Genomic DNA, 27,885 nt, shown 5'->3' on the forward strand with positions numbered 1-27,885 from the left:
GGTAACACAGCCCCGATCTCTGTAATCCAAATCCCGTATTCGAGAATGTGTAATTTTCGGTTCGGACTTTGATGATACGAAGACTCAACCAACAAGAAGAACTGGAACCGGGCCTGAAGAGAGAAAATGTGGAAATAGAGAAACAAAAAAAGAGGCAGAGGCTTGTTGTCTTGAATGTCAACTCCCGTGGCTAAATTAATTCGCAACGTTACAAGTAGAAACATGGCTTGGTCCGGTATATGACGTGGCGTTGAAGCTCTTCATTGACTTTCCGGAGTTGAGGTTGTTGTTGCAAAGTCTCGACCAGTCGCAATGGCTCAAAGGCTTTGTAAAGTCTGATACGTGCCATGATGCCAAGCTGTCTTTCCCCATCTTGTCCCGATGGAAAGGGAACTGAGAAAAGGGATGAGCAGATCACCAAGAAACTCCTGACGCGTCTTGGCACAGGCCCGTGATATGCTGGGCGTGTGTGTGTGGCTTTGCTCTTTTACGAGCTCCCTATCCTTACATGATGTGAGTATCGCCCTGCCTGTCTGATATTGGATGACGCGAGAATGGGGGGCTTCGGGGACGTGTGTTGTAAGGAGGTTGAAAAAGGAAACATTGAGACTGCGGGGAACGGGTGTTCATCCCATATCCCCCGTCAGCTCTGACGTTAAGTTTAATCTTGATAGACAGCGATTGTCAGTCGAGCAATATCTCCTCTTGAGGCTGTGATGGTTGAACAACCTCGACAGTCGCTCAAAGATGACGACGGCACTGACATACATAGCAGAGCTACAGTGAGTGATTGCGATAGGAGTTGCAAATTAGGGCCGCGCGTGGTAGGGTTCTCACCGCTCGGTAATACAGCATCAGAGGACGACGGTCAACAAAGGGCTGTGGTGTAACAAACTGATAGACCCTATCCGGGGGTCCATTCCGTAGGTAGGGGCTCTGGAACCCCCGATTCTCTCTTTGCTTCTCGTGGGTTTTGACGATGGAATTCGGACATGTCTGGCCAAGGACGTTTGCGGCCCAGAAAGCTAGAATAACGTTTTGGGTAATGCCTCGGCACGGGCTGCCTCCCTGGACCTCCGATCTGATGAAGTTTCTCCTCGTTGGGAATTCATGCCCGATATATTTTACTTTGTTGTTCTTCACACGTTTTTTTTTTCGGAGATGATCATGGGTGGACGGTATCAGATACGATGCGCTCTTCGGCCCTGCCGGTGCAACACCAGTGCACCACCACCACCCACGCCTACGCGTAAATCATCGTACAGTTTACAAGTGCTGATGCTGTGGACCAAACACACAGTACGGCCCCACGCCGAGCCTTCGGGAGGACGCTAGGGTGGACATCAATAGCAGGGGGTTTGTTGATGGAAGGAAAAACGGAAAAAGACATCATCGCTGATTTAGCGTTGCACTACTCCCAATTCGGCATCGCATCCAATCTTTCACAGCAGGTTCCATGATGTTGATGATGGTGTACGGTAGAGATAAGGTCAGAAACAAGCCCCCGGGCGGCCGACCGACATCCCAGGAGCCGTCAAGTGTGTGTCGTTGATGGCGCCGTCCATTGGCGAACGAGATCTTGACACGACGGCAGCAGGGCCAACGAGCGGGCGGGTTACGGAAGTGTTGATTGCGGATTACGTGGGGCACAGCTTGTCTGTCTGTCGTCCAGCAGTGTGGTGCAGTTTCATGAAAATTGTTTAAAGTTGCCGAACGGGTAAAGAGAGGAGTCCGAAGACAACGATAACGCTGAGTGGCTGGTGAGGATCGACCGGTCTGCGGATGGCCAGACCTCCTGTTGCAGAGGAGCGTCCGAGACTTTGCCAGCGTCTGATTGAGAATTCGGCGAAAAGGCTATGTATCCCCATGATGGTGGATGTGTCGACGACTCGTTGTCGTTCTCCGCCACGGGGTGGTGAAGTTCGGGACGTGTGGTTGCGGTAGCAAGGAAGGACGGGCCAAAACTTGGAACAGGGAAATGATTACCTACCTGTATGAACTCTCTTTTGCCGCTGCAGTTCCCCGCTCCTTGTTTTGATGTTCTTGCACATGTCGATATCCCCTTCATAATCAAAGTCACACTGAAATATTTCGGAGTTGTTACCGAATTGAAATGTTGGTGCTTGAGAGGCAGAGAAGGGAAACTGGGTCCCTCCCAGGTACCTTGCTGCTTTGCCGAAAGTGAGGATGGTGATGGATCCCTTGGTGGTATCCACACGATCTCGAATTATTTTTTTCTCTTTGCTGACATTTGATATTCCAGATGACCGGCTCAGGTTGTGCTGTGCATCTTCCATGCAAAGAGTCTATCATGATAATCGTTACGATCACCGCCGTAGAAAACAAGACTCCGAGTGTTTGATAGGCATTTCTCGCAGAGCACATTGTACCTACATATGGATATAGCGGTCTGCTGTGCAGGTGGTGTTGTTGTGCATCAATCTGATGAGAAGACGGAGTTTTCCTGTCAGTTTTATCGGAAGCGACGGGAGCTTGAAGAAAATGTTTTTCCTCGTTGTTGCTGGGAGAGATCCTGGTACTAGGCAGCCAATGCCCGCTCGACTTTTTTCGACATTTTTTTTTCTATTTCGAGTTCGTCGGTCCGCTCACCTTCTTGTCAAAACCCCCAACCCCCAACCACCCCCCGTCACCGTCACCGTCGACGCCGTCGTTGGCCCCCTGTCCACAGCCTGTGGTTGCCAGTCGTCGCGCTTCTCTTCTTTTGCTCGCTGGCGGCAGTGGCTTGGTGGCATCCGAGGTGCCATGCAGTTGCTCGTCGATCGCCCGTGTCCTTGTCTTCGGACCTTGTCTTCCACCGGCGCGCTGATAGGTATGACGCAGCGTGTGGGCCGCCCGTCTTTTTGCGCTTTCCCCAGCCGAGCCTAGGCGTCCAGGCTGAGGAGCGGCTAGCCAACGGAGAAGACCGCCCTAGCTGCCTTGGTAGCCTTGGCATACGCGAGACGCGGCTCCACGCTGTTCCTGAGAGCCCCGCTTAATTTGCAGCCCCTGGTTTCCATGTTCCTGCGCTTCTGCCTGTTCGCTGTTACCAAAAAGTGTTGACCGTACATGCAACCACTAACAACTCGGTCGAGATCGAGATCGCGTCCTCGATTTCGGATTCAAACCGCACACCTCCGGGCTTCTTATCAGCCCGCTCTCTCTTCACCGATGCTTCTTGTCTGCCAAACAACCCCCGGCGACGATGACCTCGAGACACCGTCCATCGCTCCAAGAGCCCGTTACCACGGTTCGAACCCATAATCTACACTGCACTAAACACGATGGACCCGTCCATCCATGCTCCGTTGCTCCATGCTCGGCAACCAGACGAGGCAGATCAACGTTCCGACGTTTCCATGTTCGCCAAAAAGATCGTCAAGCGGCATCATAATTCATAGCAACGAACTCAAGCGGTCCGCTCTTCGCGCTTCTAGACCCATGTTCCACATCCGGCCCGTCGGCGGCGGAACCTCAACGGTGCAGAATCCCAAAATGAAGCTTATCCAGACAGGTGTGCTACGGTACCCAAGAACTTTGTGTAAACAACAAGTAAACATCACGACCATTGCCATGTTGCCTCAGCCGCTCGTAGCACCTTCACGCGGGATCCCCCAGGCGCCATGCCATGCTGTACACATCAAGAGCGGACTTGGGCCGTTTAAACGGCCAGTTTCAGTAAATATCGAGCAGGGCGCCTGGGGAACCTGACAAGGACAGCAGTTCTCGCCGTAATACGTCTCCCGATTGGCTTATGATCGACATCTCGGAGATGAAGGTATTCATAATACTATCAGCCTATAAGTCTCGTCAGCATTGGACGGACAAGCGCAACAGAGCCTTCTGCCCAACTTTCTGAGCCCATCAACACTATGTCATTGGCTTGGCTGTTAATAACCTGGCCAAGACTCAAAGCTGGACACTGGTAAATCGAACGTTTGGCTCTCGATATGTCAACGGTTACGCGTACCAGTATAGTAGACGACTACAAAACCTATATCAGAGAGAGCGGCAAGGCATCGAATGAGTACGGTACCGACAAATGCAACAGCAGAATGACACGAACTGTTTACAACATTGCCGGGAACACAACACCGAAAGCACCAATAAAAACCTCCAACCGCCAGGCCGTAAGATGAGGTTTGATCCTTCAATTATTCCCATACCAAGATTTTTGTCTTCGTTAGACGGTGAACCCTATCCTGCCTACATTTCAAACGCCATCTGCAGCTCGTCGATAGCGCCCCCCGTGCCGTACTCATCACAGTCGTTCTCTCTGCCGTACCGGGGCGGCGTAAAGACTCCGGCCGGTCAAGTTTACCCCTGAGAGGTGCCTTGTCCCAAGCACCGTTGCTTATCTTGAGTTTCTCTGTTCTCGCCAAGAAGATCAGTTCAGGGGAACGACTCTCGGACACGTAGCGGCTGAAGAGGTAGGTATCCCATCACACCGAGTAGACACTATTGGAAATATGTATGGAGTTGATATAAACTCTCAAGAAGGATTTCAAAGCATGTCTCAGAGTATCACCCGAACGGTCCCCGACCATCGAGGCCCAACATGCAGAAACACAGTTTGCTACCGTGCAACTCCCGTTGCCCCGTCCTCGTTCGGCAGCCGTAAGTAGGCTTTGCTGCTGCTTAACTGTCAAAACCATGACATGGCATTTGTTCAACGGTTGAGTTACCTTATGGAGTCAGTCAATACCAAGCACTAATCCTTCCGGATTCCGAAGTGTTACTCAATTTCTCGGGTCCCGAGCTTGTTGCTGGATCCAGACCCTCGTTTTCGGGTCCCAGTTCTTTCTCAATGGCATCCCAAAACTGGACAATACCCGGACGAACGTGATGATGATCTTCGTCGACAGTTGTCAAATCGGTGCGGAATCGCGTTCCTGTTCGTCGGCACCCATGGCCCTCCCTGGTTTGCAAAGCTCAAAGTAGGAACAAGTAGGAACACGACACCAACAAGAAACAAAACTTTCCGGCTGCTACACTACACTCGCTACAGTATCCACGTTGGCAATGGTAGAGGTAACATTCAACACCCTTGAAAGGCACCGAAGACGATCCGTTTATTTGCGCACCACACTGAACGGTTTGGTTGGGGGAATAAAAATTGAGAACGGGATTTGTGCAAATTCCCATGTTCCCGTTTTGCACAGTCTCCCTGTCCCTGCCGGTGCTATCTTACATCATTCATATCCCAAACATAATGGGCCAATGCCAAGTTATAGTAACTAGTGCTCAAATAGTACGTTTTTAGCTCTCTATCTGCCAACTTTTCTGTCAATTTTCTGCAACTATTTGCAACCTGTATGGAAGTCAATCAGCAAATTAGGATTAGGATTAGGAGACAGGAAGAAGGAGAGCGCAACAATTGCTTGGTTGATACGCTGAATGGATGGATATTGGATTCCGCTTTTTCTTTCCCATTCAATAATGTAGAAACTGTTACCCATTCTGCAGGTAGGTATCGTATCGTGTCGTCCAGCTGCAAGTTCTCAGGGGCAAACCCCACGTTTTTTTTCTTTCTGGACTGAAATACCTGTTCACTGGAAACGGATTATGGGCCAATTGGGGATATGATTGGCATGGTGCATTGAATCGTAACTATTTTCAGTATCTGGCAGTTCTTACGGTTCTCAGCTGGGGCGATAATGCTCCCTTTCCAACTATTGTAGATGTTCAACGCGGCAAAAAGGGAATAGGATTCTCGATCGGATGCGTGGTGGTTGGTGGTGTTGTTGATCTTATACTGAACATCACATTCTTATCCTTCACCTTGTTGTGTATTACCGTAGGCTTCTCCTGTTCTGGTGACGGCAGAATACTATAGAGGTAGCGCAGAAAAAGAGATGGTATCATCGCCAACTAGACCAAGCCCAACTGCCCTCTCCTGTTGTACGAGACAAGACCACGGGGAGATCAAGGTTGGTTTCGGAGGTAAGGAGTAGAAAACTGATTGATCAAAACTTCAGACCCTGATCATGCTCGGGTTCATCTCGTCTTATTCGTCTCGTATCTTGTGCACGGCTTTGTACGAGAGGGTCTGAGATGCTAGGTGTGGCTCGAGACGATCTGAGGAGCTTTGGGAGGTCCCTATTGCAGCTCGCGAATGCAGGGCTGGTTCGTCTCCTCTCAAAGGTGTGAGACATATGGGATTTGGTCAAAGCGGAACATTAGAAGCGGATTATCTGGGACTTGTAGCCCAGATCTAGAGGACTGGAAGACGATGGGAGGTAGGTTGTTGTGTTGAGGTTTTGGTCGAGATGCACAAATTGTTAGTGCACGTGCGCAGCAGACAGCAGCATGCTAACAGAGTACCCGGCGTAGCACTCGCATCGCTATTTACAATGGCTTGAAGATGCGCTACAGCGGCCCTGATTGACGCCTCCCCGTGACAGCCAGCGACTGTCAGCGGATGCACTAACATCCCCCCAACCTACTGTACCTGCTCAGCAGCTCAGTGACTTGACAACAATCCCAAACCTCCACGCCAAACATGGAACGCCAAAACAACAAACAAAACAAACCAAACACTCACAAGACACTCAACAAGCACCGCACCAGCAAGACGTCTAACCACTTGAGACCACTTGAAACCGGTAAACCTCTCACAAATTCTCTCACAACTACGCGATTGAGCGAACAAACACCCAAAGCGACGTAGCAATGGCAAGCCACCGCAACACCATCTTCGGCACGCAAATCAGCAGCGGAGCCGGAGCCGGGGCCGGGCACGGTGGTGGTGGTGGTGGTGGCTACGGCGGAGGCAGGCAGTCCATGGCTCCCGGCGCTTCGTCGACTTCTGGACAGAGTGGTGCGGCGGTTAAGGCTAGGCAGATTGTATGTTCGTTCTTTTCTTTTCTTTCTTTCACTGTTTTACTTTCTAGCGAAACAACTAGAGAAACAACTTGGTGAAGGGGCTTTGCTAGCACTCCACCCAACTATCTTCACGATGACACGGCCCTTACAGACAGACACCTCACCTCGTTGATTTTGCTACTGCTCGCTCTTCCAGCCATCAGGAGGTGGTTCTGAAAAAGAAGGGGGGAACTGTGCTAACAAAAACCACGAAACAGTCCCAACTCCACGCCCAACTAACCCAACTATCCAATAACCTCGCCGACACCGAGAACCTCTTGCGCATGACCAGCGTGCAGGCTGAGTGCATGAGGGGGTTGGGGAGTTGGCATGGTGGATTGTAAGTTCCATTCCGTCTGTCTGTCCACCAACCTATCTACTAGCGGGGACTAACACGGAAATCGATGCTTAGGTTCATGGCAGCAAGTAAAGTTCTGGGAGAAGAGAGCGTCCAGAGCGTGCAGGCTCAGCAGGTGCAGGTTGAGCAGCAGCAGCAACAGGGTGGTGGTCAAGGTGGGCAGGGTGGACAGCAGCAGAGGTGAGGGTGTGTGAAAGTGATTGAGGGATGTTGTGGTCAAGTTGGATTGGGAACATTTGGTTTGGGTCGGCGAGAGTGTCTATGGGAGCAAGCAAGCTGGAGCAAGCTGGAGGAAGAGGTGAGAGCAAGCACGGGGATAGTTGAGTTACGCGTAGGAGGGAAATGAAATGATACCATGTCACGTTCACGGATAATCAGGTGTGTAACTCGTAGGTATGTGTCTTGAAGGGCTGGGCCTTCTGATGGTGTTTTGTTATTGTTCTTGGAGCCGACACGGCTTCGATCTGTCTGTGTTCTTCTGATATCCTCCAGTTCGAACAAGGAGGTTTGTACATGCTACAACGTCCACAGTCTTCCTTCGCTAGCCAGTCCGCAGTTACTGGGCCAAGCTGTCTTCCTTCATCTTGACCTTGGACTTGGCGAGAGCGCTTGTGACAAGAAACGGCTCTCGCCCAAGTCACTCTCGACATCATGATGGGCCAACTCATGGCCTGGCTGCCGCCCGTATGCTGCCATGTTGTGACTCTCCCGGACAGGCCATGTCCTCGCGACTGATCATGGCTACATCCAAAGCCTGAGCGGACATGGTCAAGATCCTCTCACCGTGTCCAGACTCTTGGGGTTTCTTCTGCTCTTGGCATGCTTGGAGAGGGTACGCGGCCCGTCGGCAGTCCCCAATGTGGCTGACTAAATAGTATTCTCGCCGTTACGTTTGGACGCAAGTATAGCTGTAGAAGCTCTTCTCAACTCGAAGCGTCATCTTCAGCCTTTCTGTTCCCGGAGTTCCACCTGCACTTGGCCCTGTGACTGCTTCTGCTTCTGTTTCTGGCCCTGTTGTTTCTGCCCCTTCCCCTTTCCACCAGCAGGGGCATCAACTTCCATGACATCCCCAACATTCTCTCCTTCAACTACTCCCCGTTCCGTCTTCCTCTTCGTCCTCTTCGCCTCAATGGGATACCTCCTCTCCTTCTTACACGCATGACACCCCCTTACCAGGACATCCGCCCACGGCTTGCGTCCCCCTCGACTCCTGTTCTCAATGAACGCTGTGCACGTTGACCCGTCAATGAGAACCGAGTCGCAGTACTTGCAGATGGTCCGCTTGACGGCGGGACTGAGACGGATTCTGGTCTTGAGGGACACGGAGCGGAGGTCGGTGGCTAGACGGCGGGACATGCCGTCTAAGGCTGTTGGTGGTGGTGGTGGGACATTGGGAACCAAGGTTGAGGATGTGGAAGGCTGGACTGATTGTTGTGACTGTGACTGCTGAGATAGAAAAACGGCGGCTTGCTGGAGGAAGGAGACGCGGGAGTAGATTGCCCTGTTTTGGACCCCGCCGTTGTTTTTACCGCCGCCTTTGGCCATTTTGGTGGTCCGTACTGTGCCCGTATTGTTTTTGTCTTATTTTTGGTTGAGTTTATTGAGTATTGTTTTTGTCCATCGGAGTGTGTCTCAAAATGCCTGTTTGTTCTTTGTCGTTTGCAATTGGTGCCAAGCCAGGTGGCAATTCACTGGATGAGTGCGGCGCTGCAAGGGAGTGAAGGTCCAGAAAGGTTGAAGAGGGTCAGTGCGTCATGGACCGAGAGAGCAGCTGGCATGACGCCAACATGGGTGCTCAGCCACAGTTGTCTCATGAAACAAGGCGAACTGCCAGCTGGCGCCCTCCTGAAACCTTGGAGAGCTTGGGCCTTTGGAACTGCAAGCAACGCCTGCGCCTCGTCCAGGTCACGCCAAGTCACGGGCGGGCCACGGCTGGTGGTGGTGGTGCGGCGGGAACCTGAACCTGCTTATTTTGGCACCTTTGTTGCGTCGCCCTTCCCCCTCCGACTTTTCAACATCTTCCGACTTCCATCAGCGCGTCGCCTCTTCCTTCTCTCCACTTCATCTCCGCAGCATCACGTACAAGCCTTCTGCCTCGACTGGTCTGCGCAACCCCATTCGACTCCAGCAAATTTCCACTTTCTTTTGACCGGATTTCTCTTCCCCAGCTTTCTGTTGTCGCCTTTGTCGTCGTCGCAGCCGCATTCCAGCTTCGACACGCCTCTCACTAATTAATCAACCACCACTCAACACCACCACCAACACATTACCGCCAACATGTCTGCCGAGGAAGATCTTATCGACTACTCCGACGACGAGCTCAACAACGAGTCCGCCGCTCCCACCAACGGCAAGAAGGCCGAGACTGTCCCCGCCGGCCAGACTGTCGACACAAAGAAGGGTTCCTATGTCGGCATCCACTCGACCGGCTTCCGCGACTTCTTGCTGAAGCCCGAACTTCTTCGCGCCATTGCCGACTGCGGCTTCGAGCATCCCTCGGAGGGTTAGTCCTGACAAATTTTACCCCCAGCTTATCGTTACACTTCCTGCCTCAATCGGGTTCCGTCCATCATCGCATGCAAATACAAAAGACTATACCGCGTCATCATGGGCAATTCGCACGTCGGGAGAGGAGCGCCGAAACGCGCGCCGCCATCATACACCTTGGGGAGGAAGGTGGTGCTTTGGCGTTAGCGTCCACCATTACGACCTACATCATCACTTTGTTCACGCTTTGCGTCTCGGAAACGAGCGTAGGCTGTTTCGCGCCTCTGAGCGCTGCTGGAATTTGGCACCCCGGTACACGCGACCACGATCACGGTGCCGAGGTGGAAAAGACACAATGGCGAGCGGAGAGCGATCACCCCAAATGTTCACCCTCGGGCTAAGTACCCTTGGGCCCTCAATGGGGGATCCCCGGTCAAGGGAGACTTTGTCCCCCGCGGTCTCGAAAGAGTCGTCGACCGCTTTGTACTAGTCGTTGATGACTGGTGATGTCATGGAACCGTTTCAATGGGTGACACCATCACGAGACGCGCCTCTTCACTCGATCCATGTTCGGAACAAATATGATGTCGGCACCACGCACCTACGACGGGAGGAATGGATAACCGGAAAAAAAGTCTTTTTGCTGCTGCGACGATGGACGGGCCCTTCGCTCTCGATACCACCACCCCGTCCTTCTTCGTGCCCAATTCAAAGCTTGCGTAACCCGATTCTAATCCGGTCCTCGAATACAGTTCAGCAGACATGTATCCCCCAGGCCATGCTTGGTGGTGATATCATCTGCCAGGCCAAGTCCGGTCTCGGTAAGACGGCTGTCTTCGTCCTTACCACTCTTCAGCAAGTCGAGCCCGTCGCCGGCGAGTGCTCCGTCCTCGTCATGTGCCACACTCGTGAGCTCGCTTTCCAGATCCGCAACGAGTACAACCGATTCAGCAAGTACATGCCCGACATCAAGACCGGCGTCTTCTACGGTGGTACTCCCATCCAGAAGGATGCCGAGATCCTTAAGAACAAGGAGACCCACCCCCACATCATCGTCGGTACTCCCGGTCGTCTCAACGCCCTGGTGCGCGACAAGCACCTCCGTCTCGGCAGCGTCCGCATGTTCGTTCTCGACGAGTGCGACAAGATGCTTGACCAGATTGGTAAGATTCCTTTTGTCCAGCAGTCGATTCACGGTTACTAACCCTCAACTAGACATGCGCCGCGACGTCCAGGAGATTTTCCGTGCCACTCCCCAGCAGAAGCAGGTTATGATGTTCTCCGCTACCCTGTCGGACGAGATCAAGCCTATCTGCCGCAAGTTCATGCAGAACCCCACCGAGCACTACGTCGATGAGGACACCAAGTTGACCCTCCACGGTCTTCAGCAATACTACATTCCTCTTGAGGAGCGTGAGAAGAACCGCAAGCTCAACGAGCTTCTCGATGAGCTGCAGTTCAACCAGGTCATCATTTTCGTCAAGAGCACTCTCCGTGCCACCGAGCTCGACAAGCTTTTGCGCGAGTGCAACTTCCCGTCGATCGCTGTCCACTCTGGTGTGAGCCAAGAAGAGCGGTATGTATACCTGTCCTGATATCGTGTGGGCGCCTACTGACTGTACCTTATAGTATCCGTCGTTACAAGGAATTCAAGGAATTCAACAAGCGTATCTGCGTCGCCACTGACGTCTTCGGCCGTGGTATCGATATCGAACGCATCAACCTCGCCATCAACTACGATCTCCCCGCTGATGCCGACTCTTACCTCCATCGCGTCGGTCGTGCTGGTCGTTTCGGTACCAAGGGTCTTGCTATCTCCTTCGTTACCACTGATCAGGACAAGGAGGTTCTTAAGGCCATTGAGAAGCGCTTCGAGGTTGCTCTTCCGTAAGTTCACCTGACACTTCTCTCGCCTTGTCAACAACAGATACTGACCTCTGCTTAGTGAGTTCCCCAAGGAGGGTATCGATGCCTCCACCTACATGGCTTCCTAAACGGTTTATCAAACGAAGGACAGTATGTAGCGTGTTTTGAGGATGGATAATGTGTCAAAGGCTTTTTGCAAGTTTGTCTCAGGCTGAACTCTCTCTGTTTTCTGCTATTTCTCCTGTTACTTCTTTTGGTCATGAACTGGTGGAAAGCGTGATTGATTCCAAAACGAAAAAGATCACAACAAACAAACGAAAGGGAAATGATGAACGTACGTACAGAGCAAAGAAAGGCCCGAGGGAGAAAAGCTTAGATTTTTTTTACAAGGTCGGAAGCGTTTCGGCTTTTGTGTCATGATAACTGTAGCTTGGGTCTGATAACTGGGACAAAATAAGAGCCTGCCTATTCTTTCTGGAATGAGCTCCTTCTGGATATCGAGGTGTGAGTGTGTGATGTGATCTGAAGACATGAGCGGATTGATCTGATGCGGTATCTTGCTCGTCATCGATCCAGCCTCGCGCGACATAACCAGCACGTCTTCATGCATCGGTTACCGTGTCAACTGCCAAGGCCTACGGTATTTTTTTACAGTCGCGGTTTTAAACCAGCCTAGCAGAAGCAATACGATCTTTTTGCGTCATTGTGGTCCGATTCAAAGTGCGTGGTTTTAAAATATTCCTACGCCGCCAACAACGACAACATAATCTCTTCCGCGACTACCACTTCACAACTGGTCCTCCTAACTCCTTATCACACACACACACCCACACACAACCACTTTCTTCCTCCATCGGTTCATCCGCCGAAAACATCGACACTTTATAACTCCAACAAACCCAGCCCCAAAAACCACAATGTTATCCATCGACGACTCCGACGAAGACCCCTCTTCCTTCTGGGGCAAAATGCAACGCGGCCGCGTCAAACCCTTCGCCGCCCAATTCTACTCCCCCGATTACATCGAAGACTACCCCTGGGACACCTTTGACCCTTCTTATGCCAATAAGCTCGACCTGTCCTTCGCCGCCCTGCCGCCCGCCGAACAATTCCTCCGTTTACCCAAGGGCATCGTCGAAAACACGTGTAATCACCTCTCGCAGTGCGACCTGGAGAAAATGCTTACTTGGTTGGGGGACCACGGTAAAGCACAGGATTGGGAGTACCTGAAGAAGGTGTGGGATACACAGAGTAGAGCGTGGGGGATTGCGAAGATGTTTAATCGTACGTTGGAAAGGAGGAGGGAGAAATTGATGAAGGAATTAGGGGAGGAGGAGGTGAAGAGGTTGAGGGGGGTGGAGAAGGAGGAGAGGAGAGTGAGGCGGGTGGAGAGGAGGAGGAGGGAGGAGGGAAAGAAGTGGGTGGAAGAGAAGAAGAGGAAAGATCGGGAGGAGGAGGAGGAGGAGAAAAAGAGGGAGGAGAAAAGGAGGAGGATGGACGAAGAGCAGGGGGAGGGGGAGGTGGTGGAGCTTGGGGCGGTTCCGAAGGTTGAGGCTCTTGCTCCGCGGGTGTCGAGAAGTATTGAGGAATACAGGGAGGATGAGCAAAGGGAGCTTATTGGAAGTTTGAACGAAGGTTTCGAGGCTGTCAAGACGCGTATCGTGAAGTTTGAGTCGATGCAGGAGGTGGGCAACCATAACAAAACCTACTTAACGGACTTCATGAAGGACGTTGGCGAGCGGGTTGAAGGGTCCATCCATAAGGCCACGAGACGACTGAAGGCACATATTTCGTTTCCTAGGGTGGCTGATTGGACGGTAGAGGAGGCGGCGGTCAGGGGAGTCATCGGCGTGCTCGAGTATGTTTATTTGCCCGTGGAGCTCAAGGTTGCTACAGAGTCGGGGGAGGAGCAGCTGAAGGTTATGGAAGCACCAGACGAGCTGAGGGCGTATGGTGCCAAAAAGAAGCTGGGGGACTTGCTCTTCAAGTTTTTCTTTGAGACGAGGGTTGATAAAGCGGAGCTGGTTCGATGGGTGAAGTGGGAGAAGGACCTACATCGCAAGTTGGGCATGTTGCTCGAGAAGATGACACAGGCTGGGATGGATAGGACCAGGATGCAGAAGGTCGCTAGGCCGTTTGGGATTAAGCTGTAGAGTTCCTGAAGATGCGGAAGAGCAGTGTTAGCACTGGGAGGTCGTTACCCACCTAAGTTTTCTTTCTGGAGGATATTCAAGGTGTGTTTGGCAGTCTACCTCTTCCTTTCAGCATACAACCATCGATCGATTGCTCTCACATTGATTTGCTTCGTCTTGAGAGGCATTTCTGGTCGAACACCAACGATGGGGAACGAGAAATCTCCAAGCGTTCACGTGAGGCAAGAGATGTCTGGACCCAAAGATATGGAAAAGTGTTTGATTCTGCAGAAGAAGAGACTGTCCAAGAAGCCCGAGGGGGAACTGGTTTTGCATGCACCTCTTCTCGTCGCCAATCAGGCTCCTAATCAGCCAGTCGGCTTGGGAATAGCTTCCGCAATAGTCCTGAGCTCCTTCTGTGCCAAGCATCGTCGTGGCTTCCTTCTACTTGTACTGTACATGATGTGCCTTCTGCTGTTGCCTTCCTTCAAAGTGGGGTGAGGAGTTGATAGTACAGGCAGGCACAAGTGGAAGTCAGGGCTGGCAGGCACGAGGCAGGTCTGAAGCAGTCGGTCCCGATAGTTCACCCTTAGGACAGCACTCTGCCCTGTGGATGCAAACTCCAGGTTCCAGAACTGTACTGGATTTTGGATCCAACGAGCAAGGTTCAGATGAAAGGGCCGTTTGTTGACGGGACTCGTTTGGGCGGAAGCCTGATTCTCCCTCCTTCCATTAACCTGTACCCCTCCGCAGCGATCCATGAAGTGAACTTCCTTTCACCCATCACTTACAGCTGAGATTCGCGACTCAAGTCGTTTTTAAAACCTCTTTCTTTGAAATTTTTTCCCCTTTGAACCGGGTCGTTGCTGCCGCTGGAACAAGAACTTATCTACCCGCGTGCACAGTTCTCCACGCCGACGAGAGCATCGTGCTGCCCACATCCCACAGTATCATCACCTTCCTGTCAGTACATCACCAAATATCCGTCTTTTATGCCGGGCCTTTGACCCTCAACATGGCTTCACCCGTGATCCCTCGCAAGCGGCGTCGAGCCTCCTCTGCCGCTTCTGGCGTCAACCAGTTTGCGTCCGAACAACTCGCGGCCCTCCCAACTCCCATCAAAATGAGCCCAGACAGCCACCTTGCGACCGAAGATATCAGGTTCATACTCTCCTATCTACCCCTCTCCGTGGTCATCGACATGTTCACATCTTCAGTCTCCGACAATCAGGTTCAAGCCTGGAAGATCGCCGAGCGTTTCAACGCGATCATCAACTCACGGAAGATCGAGTGTGCGAGGAACGGCGACATCGAGGGTCTCAATTCACTCCCGCCCTTCGTTGCCAGATCTGCTTCACTTAGCTCTCTGTCTACAGCCACCGTGTCCTCGATGCTCTCTCATTTACCCCCCTTCGCGGTCATTGATATGTTTGCCTCTGTCGTTCCTTCCGATCAGAGCCTGGGGTGGACGATTGCCCGTCGGTTCAACGATCACATTGTCAGGCGCAAGTGGGAGCTCGCGAAGCAGGTTGAGGATAATGCGGCCCGCTGCATGCCCGAGGCTCAGGCCAGGAAGACTGTGAGCATTTACAGAGGGAAAGACCTTTACATAATCGACGTCCAGGATGTCGTTGACCGTCTGAACTCACCCACCTGGAACGGAAACGACTCTACCCGCGAGTTTAGCGATGAAGAGATGGAATGGATCAACAAGTACGTGTTGCCGCTAGGAGTTTGTCAAAGTAACCGCGAGTAAACCATCTCGTGGAAAAAAAGCAACGACTAAAAGATAGGAGAGCTTGTTACGTGGAAGAATGGAGGCAGCACTCGAGGCAAGGTTATGGGATGGTTCATGACATGTATGGTACACGTGCGTTGTCGGAGACAAGCTCCAGGACCTGGAAACAATACGGATTTTGAGTGTAAGGACAGAACAAGAACTTCCCTTTGTGAGGGTTCCAAGCAGGAATTCATCCTCCTCCACTTCTTTAAAGTCGCACTCAGATATCAAATTTCACTTGTCATCTCCCTCGCACCACTCATTCCATGCCCAGCCATGTCCACAAGTACCGCTCTCAACCTCTCGTGAATGTCATCCTTCTTGCGGACCTATTGCACCATGCGGTAGATTTGGGTCTCAAACAACAGGTTGCGCAGCAAAGAACCCCATCCTTCCCTAACACCACCCATCGCAACGTGGGACAAGACATTTGGATCCTTCCAGTCCACGTGCGAGTTTCTTTGAATCTGCGTGACATCTTCAAAGTAGATAAGCTCGAGCACGCTGATAACACCTTCGACCGCTGCCCGTACCACCCTCCAGTTGACCTCCCCCATCTGCGACTCAACATGCGCCTCTAGACGCCGCGTAAAGAGCCGGATGAACCGCCCAATTTGGGCGATGAGTGCCTCACACTCCCCAATAGTCACAGACTCGTCGCTCGCCGAGAATGCTGCAATGTCTTTCCTCAAAGCCAAAGCCCCCTTGTTTAAGTCTTCAACCAGCTGCTGGCGAACTCTCACTTCTTCAGCCTCGACTTGTTTTCGTATTTCTTCCTCCTTTGCAACCCTCATCTTCCTCTCGTCCTCCTCTTGTAACTTCTTTCGCTGCTCCTCCGCCCGCTGCTTTTCCAGTTCCTTCTGTCGTTCCCTCAGTTTCCTTTCTCTCCTCTCTCTCGCCTCTGCCTTCTTCCTCTCCTTCTCCGCCTTCATCGCCCTCCTTATCCTTTCCACCTCCTCCTCCCCCAACTCCCTCTCCAGCTCGGACCTCTTTGATTCTAGTCTCGAATTAAACAGCTTCGTAACGTGCCATGCCTCGCGTTGATGATCCACCAGCCAGTATACGTGTCTGTCATCCCTGCGCCCGCCCATGTAAGCCAGCATCTTCTCCAAGGCCGTGCTGTCGAGGTAGTTATCCACATTTTCCACGATGCCCTTGGGAAAACGACGGAACTGCTCCTCAAGGGGGAGCGACTTGAACTCCGGCCCGGAGAAGTATTTAGGGTTGAACTTGTCCCAGTCGTACTCTTCCACGTAGTTGGGCGAGTAGTATTGGTGCGCGAACGGGCGGACGCGCTCTTGCTCGACAGCTTGGAAGATTTCCGAGAGGGTGCTGTTCCTGTCGCACCTGATAGGCGGGGGAGGAGGAGGCATGGCGCTTTTTTGGGGGGTTTCCGTGGGCCTCAGAGATGAAGGTTGCTTTGGGTGATTGCGATGGTTTTGTGTCAGAAAAGATCACAACGATCGCGTCTCCAAAAATTACGCGTTGTCGTCGTCATCGCCAGTGTGCCAAGAGCGCCCTAAAACACTGTTTAAATAGTAATTTTGGTGAATCACAGCGTATAAATACACACCATGTTGCTCCTTAGCACTCAGCATGCCCGCGCCAAAAAGGAAAAAGAAAACGACACTCTCGAAAAACAACCCAACCCGAAAAGAACCCTACCTTCCAAAGAGCCGACAATGACTTTCAACGCTTGAGACACACCTCCGTCAGCTAGAGCTCCTCATCTTCAAGGCATCATGTTCCCATATCGCCTACTGCCTCGTGCCTTCCTTCCACTCGATCTACCCTGACGCTACAAGTGGGTAGCAGAGCGGGCTCACCCTGTGCCCCCTCCGAGACGGACTCCAGCTACCCCTACGCTAGACACCTTGAGCGAGGCAGTTGTAGCCATCCGAGCGGTCGTACAAATAAAAATCGAATACGGATAGTCCCAATACCGCTCGTTATGGTTCGGAAAGGCCCGTTACAAAACTGTGATATGGATTACAATAATCCAGAAACACATCGGCCAAAGTGAGTCCATTAGGAATTTTTTTCCCATCCAGGAACTGTCCAGAGGTTGGGTTCAAAGGTAAAGTATAAAAAAGACGCTTAGATGCCTGATAGAGAATACCCAAGGTGTGATGTACTAAATTGTGACGTGCTCGGTTGATTCTTACGATCATTTGCCATTGTATCTCCAAATGTCAATACCTGAGGGGGGCTTCTTTCTTTCTCTGTTCTTCGTTCGTCGCTGCTATGGGCTAGATGAGATCAGGGCGAGAGGCTTGAAAGGAGTCTAGTGGAGACAGGTATCACTCATTCACCAGTTCGTATCTCCGTGTAAGCACTCACAGGATGCTGGGAAAGGAAGAAAGGTACGACCTGTTCTTTCTCAAGACGCTGTGAGCCACTACCTAGGGCACGGAGAGGATGAAAGAGATGGAAAGCTAGGAACAGGAGAGGGATGAGCATGAAAAGTAGCAAACGTACGCCAGCCAGGGTCCCTTGTGAACACCAACCGAATGGGAGGCTTAAGCAAGACTGAAATTCCGTTATACTCCTTTCCTCCACCCGAATTAGATCGTCATATTAATCTTATCGTACACGGTTCCACGCCGTCAATTCAGGATACAGAGACCCACCGACCAAGTCCAATCCGCCGATAGGTAGGTAAATCATCTTGATGTACCTTCCTAAGCACAAGCCCTATGAAGGTGTGTAATGAACGGGATATCATCACCCAAGGTATGAGCTGCTCATGCTTGCAGCCAACTGCCAAAAACATCAAGCCTCCTGTATTTGGTAGCAACTCATCCATGACATCAAGAGACACCAGCCCAGCAACGACACCATTTTGGTGAGGATGCCTATGTTCTTCTTTCTCTCTTTTAAAAGCCCTAAATCAACCTTATGCGGAACTCCCTCTGGAAGCTTGATTTCTGAATCGAGTTCCACAAGCTCAGCATCACTCAGTACTAGTGAAGCGTCGATAATAGCTCCGTAGGCATTGTCATGCTTGGGTAATCCCCACATATCCTGCACTCTAAGATTCCTGACGAAATAGCACGAATCATACCAGATCGGTAGTATGACGGATGCCCAAGACCAACTCGGCGCAATGTATTCTGATGCTCGCCTGTGGCCTGTTACTTTCGTACTCCAGAGCAGAGCTTCTGGTAAATGTGTGCTCCATATTCTAGCAACGTACTTTGCGCCAGAACTAAGCGCTGGTATGTTTGTGCAATACTGGAGAAGGCAGGTAATTTGTCAGTGTCTTTGGTTGAGTTCCGCTTTGCATAATCCAGGACGAGTAGTATCCACAGCTCATGCAAGTCATTGTTGGATGCGGACTGTCGAGGGCATTGCCTTGTCCATTTTGGATACTGCACTTTCGAATAGTTTTTGATAGAGGCTTTTCCAGCTAAACACTCCCATAGCAATTGTTGCTTTCCGAAGTATATGATTCTGGTTGATAACTCCTTTTCCTGGAACGCCCAAGCGCGATACCAGAGAGGGCTGTCATCAAACGAGCCGTTGTATTCTGAGTCCCACGCCGGCTTCATTTTATCCTCAATTTGGAGCCGGTATTTCTTGTTTTCGTTGTCATAAATAACCATATCAACCAGAAGCTTTGGCCGTACGAGATTGAGCCCCTGGCTACTATCCCTTGAGCTAAGAGCTGCAAGAGTATAGTATGCTTTGGAATATATTTTGGCCATTAACGATGCCTCTCGCGCCCAGTCCTCCTCATTATCCTGGATGATGCAAAGGGAATCGATCCAAAGATATCGGTGTCCTAATATGCGAGTAATCTTGATTGCGTCTTGAAAAGTCCTTGGAAGTGTCATGAATTGTACTCGATCCATATGTTCTGCCAGGTTTGCCCGCATTGTCATTTTGGGGTGCTTTTCAGGTGGTCTCCAGCAATGGCTCAAGGCCAAATACGATGGTAGTTGGTCCTTGTCATTAAATTCGTTTGGACGTATATGGACCAGTTTGATATCGTCTCTGAATGCTTTAAGATCGAGCAGCCTCGTAGGCAGGAAGTCTTGGGCGACGCGGCAAAGTTCGTCATGGCTCCTTTCGCATTCTTCGATCCACATCCTCATAAGCTCCAGATTGTACTCCATTGCATCGCTTGAATGAGTAACCCTTTCAATACGTTTAAGAGTTTCTGTGTTTTGAAGTTGCTCAATTGGCTTCGCGAGGTCATGTGTAAGATTGCCCGATCTGGTAAACGAAGGGTAAGTTAGGGAATTCAATCTTGTTAAGGAAGTGTCAGTGCGGGGAATCTACCCTATATCTGTTCTTTCAACCTCTTTTAACGAGTATCCTAAGTCTGGCGAAGATCTGCCATCTTGTAACAGCTTCTGACATGAATAGAGAAATATGCGACAATAAGTGTAAGCTTGTCCGTTAGCTTGAAAGTCCATTCTCACAAGTGAATAGATGAAGATCAAGAAGACGCATACATACAAGGACGGGACTGAGACTCCGAAAACCTGACGTATAATTTGACGTGGTTCATGAGAGTGTGCTCAGGTGCCCTGATCTTAACGTACATTTGAGGCGGCAATCTTAGCATCTCTTCAAATTTGACTGTATGTGCTTTCTTGACCAACACCAAGATTTTGCAAAAGGAGCATCCTTTCTCGGCTTCTGCTTCCACATCTTCGATATTGGGTAACTGGATACGGCGCTCTCGCTCTGGTGTAAGCCAGAAGGACGCTGGAATGTCCCTGCAGACATTACAAACTCCTGGTTCCATTTTTGGCCGAAGTATGGACTATCATGCCGATGTGTTCCGATAATCTGACGAACTGTCGAGGAGGTTGAATTGGAGAGACACGAGTGCTGGGTCACGAAAGTCAGCAAGGCTCCAGACTTGATATATATGAGAGCGACGCACCCTGTTCATCTGCCCAATGTAGCACAAGAGGCGTTACCATTGGCCATTTCCTCGTTAGTCGAATCACGGGGGCTGCAATTGTCAGCCGACATGACATGGGTGGCCTCTGAGAGAAGTAAGACCAGTTGGGCTGAAACCACAGATGTGCAGCATGTTGTAGGACGATGGAAAGTGGAAGAGGACCGGCAGTCTGTGGCTTTGGTATGCCTCGGCGCTTTGGAGAGGAGTGAGACGATGGGGAGGAAGTGATTGGGAAAATGCTTGATTGGTGGTTTGCTTGGTTGAAGAGGAGATGGTTTGCCAGACCACCTTGAATACCCTAAGAGTAGAATTTCCAGGCGAAGTGCACCTTCCAAACGTTACAGGAGCCTATAAGGCGGTGGGCGACGACTTCAAGACACTCAAACCGAGGCGCACGAGCCTGGTACGTTGGGAAGGGGCGTTCTGGCCAAAAGTCTTCCCTTTGCTCGTCAGAACTAGGTAGATACGTAATTAACCCCTCCGAAGGTGATCAAATCTCCAATGAATGTAAACGGCACAGCATTACATGTCTCTGGGTACTGAACATGTGGTATCAATGTAAGAGGTGTCTTGACAAGGCAAATCGACAACAACCAGAAAGAAAAGAGTTAAAGAGACTAACCCGACGATAACCAGACATTGCCAATGCCGAGATGCGTTCCAAAAACAACACCTGCTTTTCAGTCCATACATATCAAATCAACCTTCCAATTCATCCATTATTCAACTCTAATGAACTGCTTCAACCAAGAAATCCTTCGTGAAAGCCCAGAAACCCAAAACAAGAGAGCGACTGTAAGGTATTGTACGCAGAGCACACCAATTTTCAACAACCAAACAACCTTATCCTCTACTTTGACTCATCCATCCTCAAATCCAAGCCTCAAATCTCAACCTCAAATCTCAACCGCGAACCTCAAGCCCAAAATATCAATCTTCAACCTTCAAAGCTGATCTCGCGCCCAAATCAAAATCAAAGCAACCCAACAACCACCACAACACACCCCAACACAGCCGCCCCAACCTTCACTCCCACACCCGCACCAACACTCGCCGCACCATTGCTACTACCAGTGGTACTAGCAGCAGCCTCCACAACCCCCAACACCGTCGTCGCCTCCGCCTTACTCTCCTCATTAACCGCATACCCCACCGTCGCCAGCTCCACCACCGTCGTCAAACTCCCAGCACCACCCGTCGCATCCTTGCTGATCGTCTGCACAGCCGTGACGGTCTTTGTCCCCGTGCTCGTCATCGTCCAGCCTGCTCCCCACACGCCCCAGGGGCCGTGGGGTTGGCCGTTGCCGTAGTCACCACCACTATTGGGGCCGTGACCCCATCCCCAAGGCCCGCCAGCCCACGGTGACCCGTCCCATTCACACCCGGTAACGGTATACACGCCGCCGGTCCAGGTGGCCGTGCCGGCCCAGCCGTGGTGGGGACCCCAGTTTCCGGTTTGTCCGTTCGGGCCTCCTCCGTTACCGCCGTGGCCGCCGTCCCAGGCTCCCGTAAAGGCGGGCAGGGAGACGGTAAATACGCCGGTAGAACCGGCGGCGGAGCAGGAAGAATATTGGGCGCAGAGAGAGGAAGAGAGGGAGGAGTAAGAGGAGTGAGCGGTGGGTGTGGCGGAGCAAGCGCTGACGAGACAGGAGGAGGCGGCGTCGATTCGGGATTGTATGTCGGAGTTCTTGGAGGAATCGGCGCACCAATCTGTTGGGGCGGGCCAGGAGCTGGTGCTGGCGGCGGACCAAGCTGAGGAGAGGCAGGGTTGCTGTTGAGGGGGAAGAAGGGGATGGTTAGTTATGTGGGAGGGGAGGGGAGGGGAATTAGAGGGAAACTTACTGCGCACTCGGGGGCTCCGGCACCCCACCAGGCGTCAGCACGGCCGAGCATGCCCAAGAGGGCTACATAGAGGCCGAGGGTTTGTGGGCGGATTTGACCACGCTCCATTTTGGTCTTTTTTGCTGAGTGGTTGACTGACGGTTGTGTGTGTTATGTGTGAGGGTAGAAGGAGGACAAAGGTGAACAGTGTTGATGGTGAGAAGGGTGGTAGAATAATGATGAGAACGTCTGCTGTCTGGTCTGAAACACAAAAGCCAAGATAGGCAAATGGAAGTAATAGAGCGTACCCGACATACATATATATATGTTACGGGATCATAGAAAGTAGCACAGCCGAGCCGCTTTGAACATCGGACCAACATGTCTCGGGACCCCCTGCCTACAGTATGCCATGGACTGCGCCCAAGAGCGAGGAAATCTGCTAGGTAGGTAGGGGCAGGTACCTGGCAGCCCGACAGACAAGCACATAATACATCAGTACTAGTTAGCAGTTTCTGGAATGTATGTTACATACTGAACAACCAAGTAGAAAACGGCGAAATACCAATGGAAGGCTCGTCAGCTGTATAGGATGGGGCTGGTGAGATCAGCTAACACAACATGGGCAGTAGGCATGCACTTGCGCGTACATCCATCTGATTTCCATTTTCAGAGTCAACTGTGCATGGTGAAAGGTACAAGCCCAGCTGTACGTAGGGCACGGGGTACCTACCTTAGCCACTCTCATCCGTTTTGAACATTGCAGATGTAGGTAAAACGGGTATAGCTATGTGCCATGAGGTGATATCAGACACGCGGCATCCTGCCCACAGGGCCTGCCTTCTCGGAGTCGGAGTTGAGGCTTAGAAAGACAGACGAAGTTGACAGGGTGACACTTGACAGCCTCCAGTGATTGACATCAGATCATCCTTTCATTCTCGGGTATGTCTTGTGAAGATACTTGAAGAAGGGAAGGACGAAAATGGCAAGGGGGGCTAGGAATGTGTGCTTGCGCGTCTCCTTCTCTCGGGTTTCTATCTTGTACAACCGCAAAAAGAAGGCGGGTAAATATTTCTGAGGGAACTTCATCGGCCAACGACACGCCCTACGAAGTAGATCTTGCTTCCCGTTTTGGATGACATCGGAGTCTAAACCCAACCAAGAGCGAGTGTATGTGTGTTTGAGGTTCGGCGCCGAGAGGAAAACGAAACGCAAGATGCTGTGGGAGATGGTGGAGATGTTGGTTGTCAGTTGTCGGTCGTCAGTTGTCAAAAGTGCTTGCTGCATCAGACGAAAGCATCGAGCGATGAAAGCGTCCAGTCTCTCTCGCAGGTTGAAGTTGTCGTTGGAGATCCATCAGGAGACGCGTAACCCATCTACCCGAAACAGATACTTCAACAAGGGATCAGCAACTTTCCCATCTTTGAAGGACGACGTTGTATGGCTCAGCTCTTCACACTTCCCTTTCCCTTCCCGTAAGCTCGGGACCGAAGGGACGGAACGGGAGGGTAACAGGGACCCCAAAAAGAGGTGGTGAGGGGCTGGCGCAGATCCAATGGGAGGCTTTCGAGCTGGGAGCTTCTGATATCAGAAGCCCAACCTCCAGGACTGTGGCTGAGTGGCGTTTCATAAGTTGGGGAATGTCCGTAACGGCGGGCGAGATGTTACGATTTTCAAGTTGAACGGGATTGCTAACAGCTTGACTTCGGTCAGCGGCCGACACTGCGCAGGATAATCAGGTGGCGGCGGCTGGTAACGTCCTGCTTGATTCGTTCATCGGGAGTCGGTGTCTTCAATCCGCCGAAGGCTGTCGTCTTCGATCTCGGTCTCGTGTTTGTTGATGCATATGCGGTTGATACCGCTTTTTCTCATTCAACTAGGTTTTATCCTTCCCTCTTACAGTCTAGCATATCTAGGAGTTACCTCAAAACTGGGGCGCCATCGCCGCCGGCAGACTTAGCGGACCACTCAAAGCTTGAATGGCAAGCTGGCATGCAAGTGACTCGCAGCGGCTCGAACGGATGACACAACAGCGCAAGCGTCCTAGACTAGAGTAGGCCTAGTTTTTGCGGGTAGATAAAACCCAGTTGAATGAGAATTAGCGGTAGTGGAGGAAGGTTTCCCGGAGCAGAGTCCACAGTCATCACGTAATAGGGCTGAAAGCCCCCTGAGGGAGGAGAGTGTTAGCGCCTGAACACCCCTGGATCTTCGCAGGGTTCAAATCCCGATATCGGATTGGGCATTGAATTCAACTCCCGCCCCCCTTCCTCTCTGGAATACCGCAGCTACACCGAGAACGCTGACGACGACTCCAACGGCCCGGTCCCGAGAATCCATCCTCCTCCAACCTCGCCGCCCTCGTGGCACCAATGCCATTTTGGGATATGCTGAAGGCTTACTTGCAGCATCCCATGCCTCCGAATTATTGTTTCAGCTGTACCCTGACAGACGTCTGGTGACGCGGTCCATTACTGTCCTACCAACTCTCGGGCCTCGAGCACCACTTCACTCAGCCTTATAACTGGAGCCTCTTCATTGCTTACAATACTCCATACTCTACTACCTATCATTTGCTTGCTTGCTATGCTCTTTGTAAGCCAGATAACGGCAATAACTCCCCATACACGTCCCAGCAAAACTAAGGACCTGGGACATCTCTCCTTCCTAGTCGGCCTCCCTTGATACTCAGACAAAATCCATCCCTCCAGTCTACAGCAAGTCATATTCTCTCCCTGCATACATCTGTTGACGATCTGCCTTGGTCCACCGGGACCGGCGCGAAGGGCTGTCCATATCACTCGACAACGGGTATCGACCATCCCATGTATCCGTACCGCAATTTCCACAAATCAAAACACTCTCGCCCTCGTCATGCTGAAACGATATCTGTGAGGATGGCTCCTGCCACTCATCCTCCTCTTGGTGTTGCCGCTGCTGGCTCTACAGCATCGTACCAAAAGTGTTGCTTTCCTCAAATGGAATTGGCTTCCTCGGACTCGCGCCATCATCCGTCGCCGGCTTGCGATGACGGAACGTGAACCCGACGAACAAGCTCTTGTTCATCTCCTCGCCACGCTCAGCCAAACCCTCGAGGGCTTGCTGCTTCTCATGCACCTCCTTGTATTTGGCCATGTCAGCCTCGTTGCTGAAGTCGTCAAAGTAGCCGGCATCAGTTTCCGAGTCCAGCTCGGGCACGAACGGAGCCTTAGTCTCGCGCAGAATGGCCCAGTCGACCTCGGCAAAGTAATGGTGGGCAAAAATATCCTTAATGTTGTTGAAGCGCCGCGATCGGGAGTTGATGCAGCTATAACCTGGTTAGCATCTACACTCCACATGTTCTTGTCACAATGTACTTACGTCGTGATGAAGCTCCATGTCCGGTTGCTGAGGAAGTAGTTGGGATCTTCCCAGACCGGACGCTTGAGAACCTCCTTCCAGTGCTTGAGATTGCGCCAAGTCTCGTCTGCGGTAGATCCAGCAAAAGGCGGGAAACCTGTCAGAGCCTCAAACAGCATGCAACCCAGACTCCAGTAATCGACGGTATAGTCGTACTCCTCGCCCCTCAGCACCTCAGGGGCCATGTAGTCTGGAGATCCGACAATCGACTTGGCGTAGTTGGTATCCCGATCACGCATTGTCCGGTAGCCCTCTCTTCTCTCGGCAACGGTTCGCTGGTCCATCGGCTTGCCAAACGGCACCGAGGTCTCAGATGCCTTCTCCAAGCGAATCCTCATCGACTCGATCTTGGCAGGGGCAAGGAAACCAGCCGCCAGACCAAAGTCGGTGAGCTTGACGTGACCAGTCGAGTCAACCAGGAAGTTCTCCGGCTTGAGATCGCGATGAATGTAACCCAGCTGATGAAGCGCATCGACCGCGCAAAACATCTCGGCGATGTAGAAGCGAGCGTGCCGGTTCGAGAGAACGCCAGTATTGTTCAACAAGGTGCGGAAATCGCCTCCCGGGACGTACTCCATGGCAAGATAAATGTTCTTGTCGTCTTGGAAGGAGTACAGCAAGCGTACCAGCCAATCGCTCTTGGCGGTTGTCAAGATGTCTCGCTCCGTCAGCACATGTCGCACCTCGTCCAGCTTGAACAGCAACTTCTTGCTCATCACCTTGAGCGCGCAAACCTCCTTGGTGTCCTTCTTCTGGGCCAAAAAGACCTGTCCGTATCCACCTTGGCCGACCTGGGTAAGGATTTGGAAGTCGCCCTGGCGCAGTCTCACTCGTCGCTTGCGGAGATTAGCACGTTCCCGACCAGCGTACTTGTGCCACATCTGCTTGTACGTCTCCTCGTCGGTCTCGGGTGGTGGAGGGAATTCGGCCTTGAAGGCATTCAGACGGTTTTGTCGTTGTCCGACATAGGTGAGCAAGTCAAAGTAGTAGTCGAGGAAGTCTATCAACAATTAGCAACAGCGAGAGCAACATCATGACATGGTCCTTACACAGCTGGGTCACATTGACCAGTCGCTTGACATTGGGCTTGTTTAGTAGCTCGCGCTCCTCGGGAGTGAGTCCCCTCGACGTGTTAAATCTCTTGACTGTGGGTGAGGCGCGCTCCCTCGTCTGGTAAAGCTCCTGTCGGGAGAGGGCAGCATGGCTGCGCTGATATGTTGGCTCACTGGCAGGGTCGCGGGGGTCGCGGGTCACGACTGGTGGTGTGTTCTCCTGGTTCTGTTCCCTTTCCTTTCTCCTGGGCGTGGGCACAGGGTATGGTTTCGGCAAGTTCTTGTCCACCTGCTTGTGGATGACACTAACAACACTGCCATTGCCCGTGAGGTCCTCAAAGGTATCATCGTCCACGTCTTTGAGGTTGCTCTTTCCAGGCGAGAGAGGTGTGGCCACACTCTGGGGACGACCGAGCTTAATGGGACTGTCGAGGGCACTTGGTGTGCCGAGCTTGGATGCTGTCCCGAGCTTGGATGACGTCGCGAGCTTGGTGGGCGTTGAAAGCTTCATAGACTCAAACGCCGCAGGCAGCTCATTGGCGCCAGGCGGGAGGGTCCTCTTGCTGGGACTCCCCTGGGGTGTGCTGACGGGGTTGACGAAGCTCGAGGTGCCCGCCTTCATGGGGGTCTGCGGCCTGGTACCATCCTGCTTCCCGCCGCTGGGAAAGAAGTTTGTTATGTAGCTAGACATGACTGAAAGTGATGCCAGATAGCACCAGAGTCAAGGTAGCAAGAATAGGGGGAAAGTACTCCTTTAATGTGCTGTCCTCGCGGGCACGGGCACGGATCCCAAGTCCAGAAACGGAGCAAGGTAGGGCTGACTTGCTTGGGCGATCTCAGCCTCCACCTGCAGTAGCGGACAGGCAGCGGTACAGGGGAACACCGTGAGGATGGATAGCGAGTCGGGAGTCAGTCGGTGTGCTGCTGGAGTCGTCCCGTCTCCTGTATCTGTACTGTCCGCGCGGCTGCAAGGCAAGACAAGCGAAGCAGGGCCGCGGTGGGAAGCTTGGATGAATGAAGCAGGAGGATAAATGGATGATTAGAGTGCTGGGTTGCCAGATGCAACAATACCCGTGGGTAGGTGGGTATGGGGACTGCAAGAGGCAGCTGAAAACAAGCTGAGATGGGGTCGCGATATTGGAATGGTGTCAGAAGTACTGGTCTTGGTATGTTGTAGAAGTACTGTGTACAATGCTGTTGACTGTTGTTGACGT

The 27,885-nt window shown here is 51.9% G+C and overlaps 9 protein-coding genes across 9 annotated transcripts; 4 read left to right on the forward strand and 5 right to left on the reverse strand.

Annotated features, from left to right (window-relative positions):
- The first annotated feature begins 6,376 nt into the window (after positions 1-6,376).
- Positions 6,377-7,599, forward strand: B0H65DRAFT_480288 (DASH complex subunit Hsk3 like-domain-containing protein). The gene is made up of 3 exons (XM_062827567.1): positions 6,377-6,843; positions 7,080-7,201; positions 7,274-7,599. The coding sequence occupies exons 1-3, from the start codon at positions 6,670-6,672 to the stop codon at positions 7,401-7,403; spliced, it is 426 nt and encodes a 141-aa protein (XP_062677059.1). The 5' UTR covers positions 6,377-6,669; the 3' UTR covers positions 7,404-7,599.
- Positions 7,600-8,024: 425 nt separating this feature from the next.
- B0H65DRAFT_336786 (RNAse P Rpr2/Rpp21/SNM1 subunit domain-containing protein) lies at positions 8,025-8,889 on the reverse strand. The gene has a single exon (XM_062823576.1). It carries the CDS (start codon positions 8,762-8,764, stop codon positions 8,162-8,164), a length of 603 nt encoding a protein of 200 aa, XP_062677060.1. The 5' UTR covers positions 8,765-8,889; the 3' UTR covers positions 8,025-8,161.
- A 357-nt stretch (positions 8,890-9,246) lies between these two features.
- B0H65DRAFT_480290 (P-loop containing nucleoside triphosphate hydrolase protein) lies at positions 9,247-12,052 on the forward strand. The gene is made up of 5 exons (XM_062827568.1): positions 9,247-9,722; positions 10,459-10,869; positions 10,922-11,282; positions 11,336-11,593; positions 11,652-12,052. Exons 1-5 carry the CDS (start codon positions 9,497-9,499, stop codon positions 11,698-11,700), a joined length of 1,305 nt encoding a protein of 434 aa, XP_062677061.1. The 5' UTR covers positions 9,247-9,496; the 3' UTR covers positions 11,701-12,052.
- Positions 12,053-12,336: 284 nt separating this feature from the next.
- Positions 12,337-13,899, forward strand: B0H65DRAFT_336801 (uncharacterized protein). The gene has a single exon (XM_062823577.1). It carries the CDS (start codon positions 12,490-12,492, stop codon positions 13,723-13,725), a length of 1,236 nt encoding a protein of 411 aa, XP_062677062.1. The 5' UTR covers positions 12,337-12,489; the 3' UTR covers positions 13,726-13,899.
- A 693-nt stretch (positions 13,900-14,592) lies between these two features.
- On the forward strand, positions 14,593-15,637 carry B0H65DRAFT_336803 (uncharacterized protein). Its single transcript, XM_062823578.1, has one exon. The coding sequence runs from the start codon at positions 14,720-14,722 to the stop codon at positions 15,458-15,460; it is 741 nt and encodes a 246-aa protein (XP_062677063.1). The 5' UTR covers positions 14,593-14,719; the 3' UTR covers positions 15,461-15,637.
- A 74-nt stretch (positions 15,638-15,711) lies between these two features.
- B0H65DRAFT_512558 (uncharacterized protein) lies at positions 15,712-16,857 on the reverse strand (the record flags this gene model as incomplete). The annotated part of the gene is given in 2 exon segments (XM_062828582.1): positions 15,712-15,813; positions 15,823-16,857. Coding segments are annotated over 2 exon segments (1,137 nt in total).
- A 1,597-nt stretch (positions 16,858-18,454) lies between these two features.
- Positions 18,455-20,484, reverse strand: B0H65DRAFT_336865 (heterokaryon incompatibility protein-domain-containing protein). The gene is made up of 4 exons (XM_062823580.1): positions 20,382-20,484; positions 19,949-20,326; positions 19,769-19,880; positions 18,455-19,702 (listed from the first exon to the last, which is right to left on the reverse strand). Exons 2-4 carry the CDS (start codon positions 20,238-20,240, stop codon positions 18,619-18,621), a joined length of 1,488 nt encoding a protein of 495 aa, XP_062677065.1. The 5' UTR covers positions 20,241-20,326; positions 20,382-20,484; the 3' UTR covers positions 18,455-18,618.
- An 881-nt stretch (positions 20,485-21,365) lies between these two features.
- Positions 21,366-22,583, reverse strand: B0H65DRAFT_336862 (uncharacterized protein). The gene is made up of 2 exons (XM_062823579.1): positions 22,245-22,583; positions 21,366-22,173 (listed from the first exon to the last, which is right to left on the reverse strand). The coding sequence occupies exons 1-2, from the start codon at positions 22,350-22,352 to the stop codon at positions 21,376-21,378; spliced, it is 906 nt and encodes a 301-aa protein (XP_062677066.1). The 5' UTR covers positions 22,353-22,583; the 3' UTR covers positions 21,366-21,375.
- A 2,298-nt stretch (positions 22,584-24,881) lies between these two features.
- B0H65DRAFT_336993 (kinase-like domain-containing protein) lies at positions 24,882-27,612 on the reverse strand. Its single transcript, XM_062823581.1, has 3 exons — positions 26,669-27,612; positions 25,581-26,619; positions 24,882-25,527 (listed from the first exon to the last, which is right to left on the reverse strand). The coding sequence occupies exons 1-3, from the start codon at positions 27,360-27,362 to the stop codon at positions 25,164-25,166; spliced, it is 2,097 nt and encodes a 698-aa protein (XP_062677067.1). The 5' UTR covers positions 27,363-27,612; the 3' UTR covers positions 24,882-25,163.
- Between the last annotated feature and the right edge of the window lie 273 nt (positions 27,613-27,885).

This window comes from Neurospora tetraspora, assembly GCF_033439725.1.
Source record: "Neurospora tetraspora strain CBS 560.94 chromosome Unknown B0H65scaffold_9, whole genome shotgun sequence".
Classification (NCBI taxonomy): Eukaryota; Fungi; Ascomycota; class Sordariomycetes; order Sordariales; family Sordariaceae; genus Neurospora; species Neurospora tetraspora.

Coding starts and splice junctions, on each gene's coding strand:
- B0H65DRAFT_480288 (XM_062827567.1), top strand. CDS start 6,670: ATGGCAAGCCACCGCAACACCATCTTCGGCACGCAAATCAGCAGCGGA. Junction 6,844..7,079: donor CGGTTAAGGCTAGGCAGATT/GTATGTTCGTTC, acceptor ACCACGAAACAG/TCCCAACTCCACGCCCAACT. Junction 7,202..7,273: donor GGGAGTTGGCATGGTGGATT/GTAAGTTCCATT, acceptor ATCGATGCTTAG/GTTCATGGCAGCAAGTAAAG.
- B0H65DRAFT_336786 (XM_062823576.1), bottom strand. CDS start 8,764: ATGGCCAAAGGCGGCGGTAAAAACAACGGCGGGGTCCAAAACAGGGCA.
- B0H65DRAFT_480290 (XM_062827568.1), top strand. CDS start 9,497: ATGTCTGCCGAGGAAGATCTTATCGACTACTCCGACGACGAGCTCAAC. Junction 10,870..10,921: donor CAAGATGCTTGACCAGATTG/GTAAGATTCCTT, acceptor ACCCTCAACTAG/ACATGCGCCGCGACGTCCAG. Junction 11,594..11,651: donor CGCTTCGAGGTTGCTCTTCC/GTAAGTTCACCT, acceptor ACCTCTGCTTAG/TGAGTTCCCCAAGGAGGGTA.
- B0H65DRAFT_336801 (XM_062823577.1), top strand. CDS start 12,490: ATGTTATCCATCGACGACTCCGACGAAGACCCCTCTTCCTTCTGGGGC.
- B0H65DRAFT_336803 (XM_062823578.1), top strand. CDS start 14,720: ATGGCTTCACCCGTGATCCCTCGCAAGCGGCGTCGAGCCTCCTCTGCC.
- B0H65DRAFT_336865 (XM_062823580.1), bottom strand. CDS start 20,240: ATGGAACCAGGAGTTTGTAATGTCTGCAGGGACATTCCAGCGTCCTTC. Junction 19,881..19,948: donor GGAGTCTCAGTCCCGTCCTT/GTATGTATGCGT, acceptor CTAACGGACAAG/CTTACACTTATTGTCGCATA. Junction 19,703..19,768: donor GTTGAAAGAACAGATATAGG/GTAGATTCCCCG, acceptor TTCGTTTACCAG/ATCGGGCAATCTTACACATG.
- B0H65DRAFT_336862 (XM_062823579.1), bottom strand. CDS start 22,352: ATGGAGCGTGGTCAAATCCGCCCACAAACCCTCGGCCTCTATGTAGCC. Junction 22,174..22,244: donor CCGGAGCCCCCGAGTGCGCA/GTAAGTTTCCCT, acceptor CCCCCTCAACAG/CAACCCTGCCTCTCCTCAGC.
- B0H65DRAFT_336993 (XM_062823581.1), bottom strand. CDS start 27,362: ATGTCTAGCTACATAACAAACTTCTTTCCCAGCGGCGGGAAGCAGGAT. Junction 26,620..26,668: donor GGTCAATGTGACCCAGCTGT/GTAAGGACCATG, acceptor AATTGTTGATAG/ACTTCCTCGACTACTACTTT. Junction 25,528..25,580: donor ACATGGAGCTTCATCACGAC/GTAAGTACATTG, acceptor ACCAGGTTATAG/CTGCATCAACTCCCGATCGC.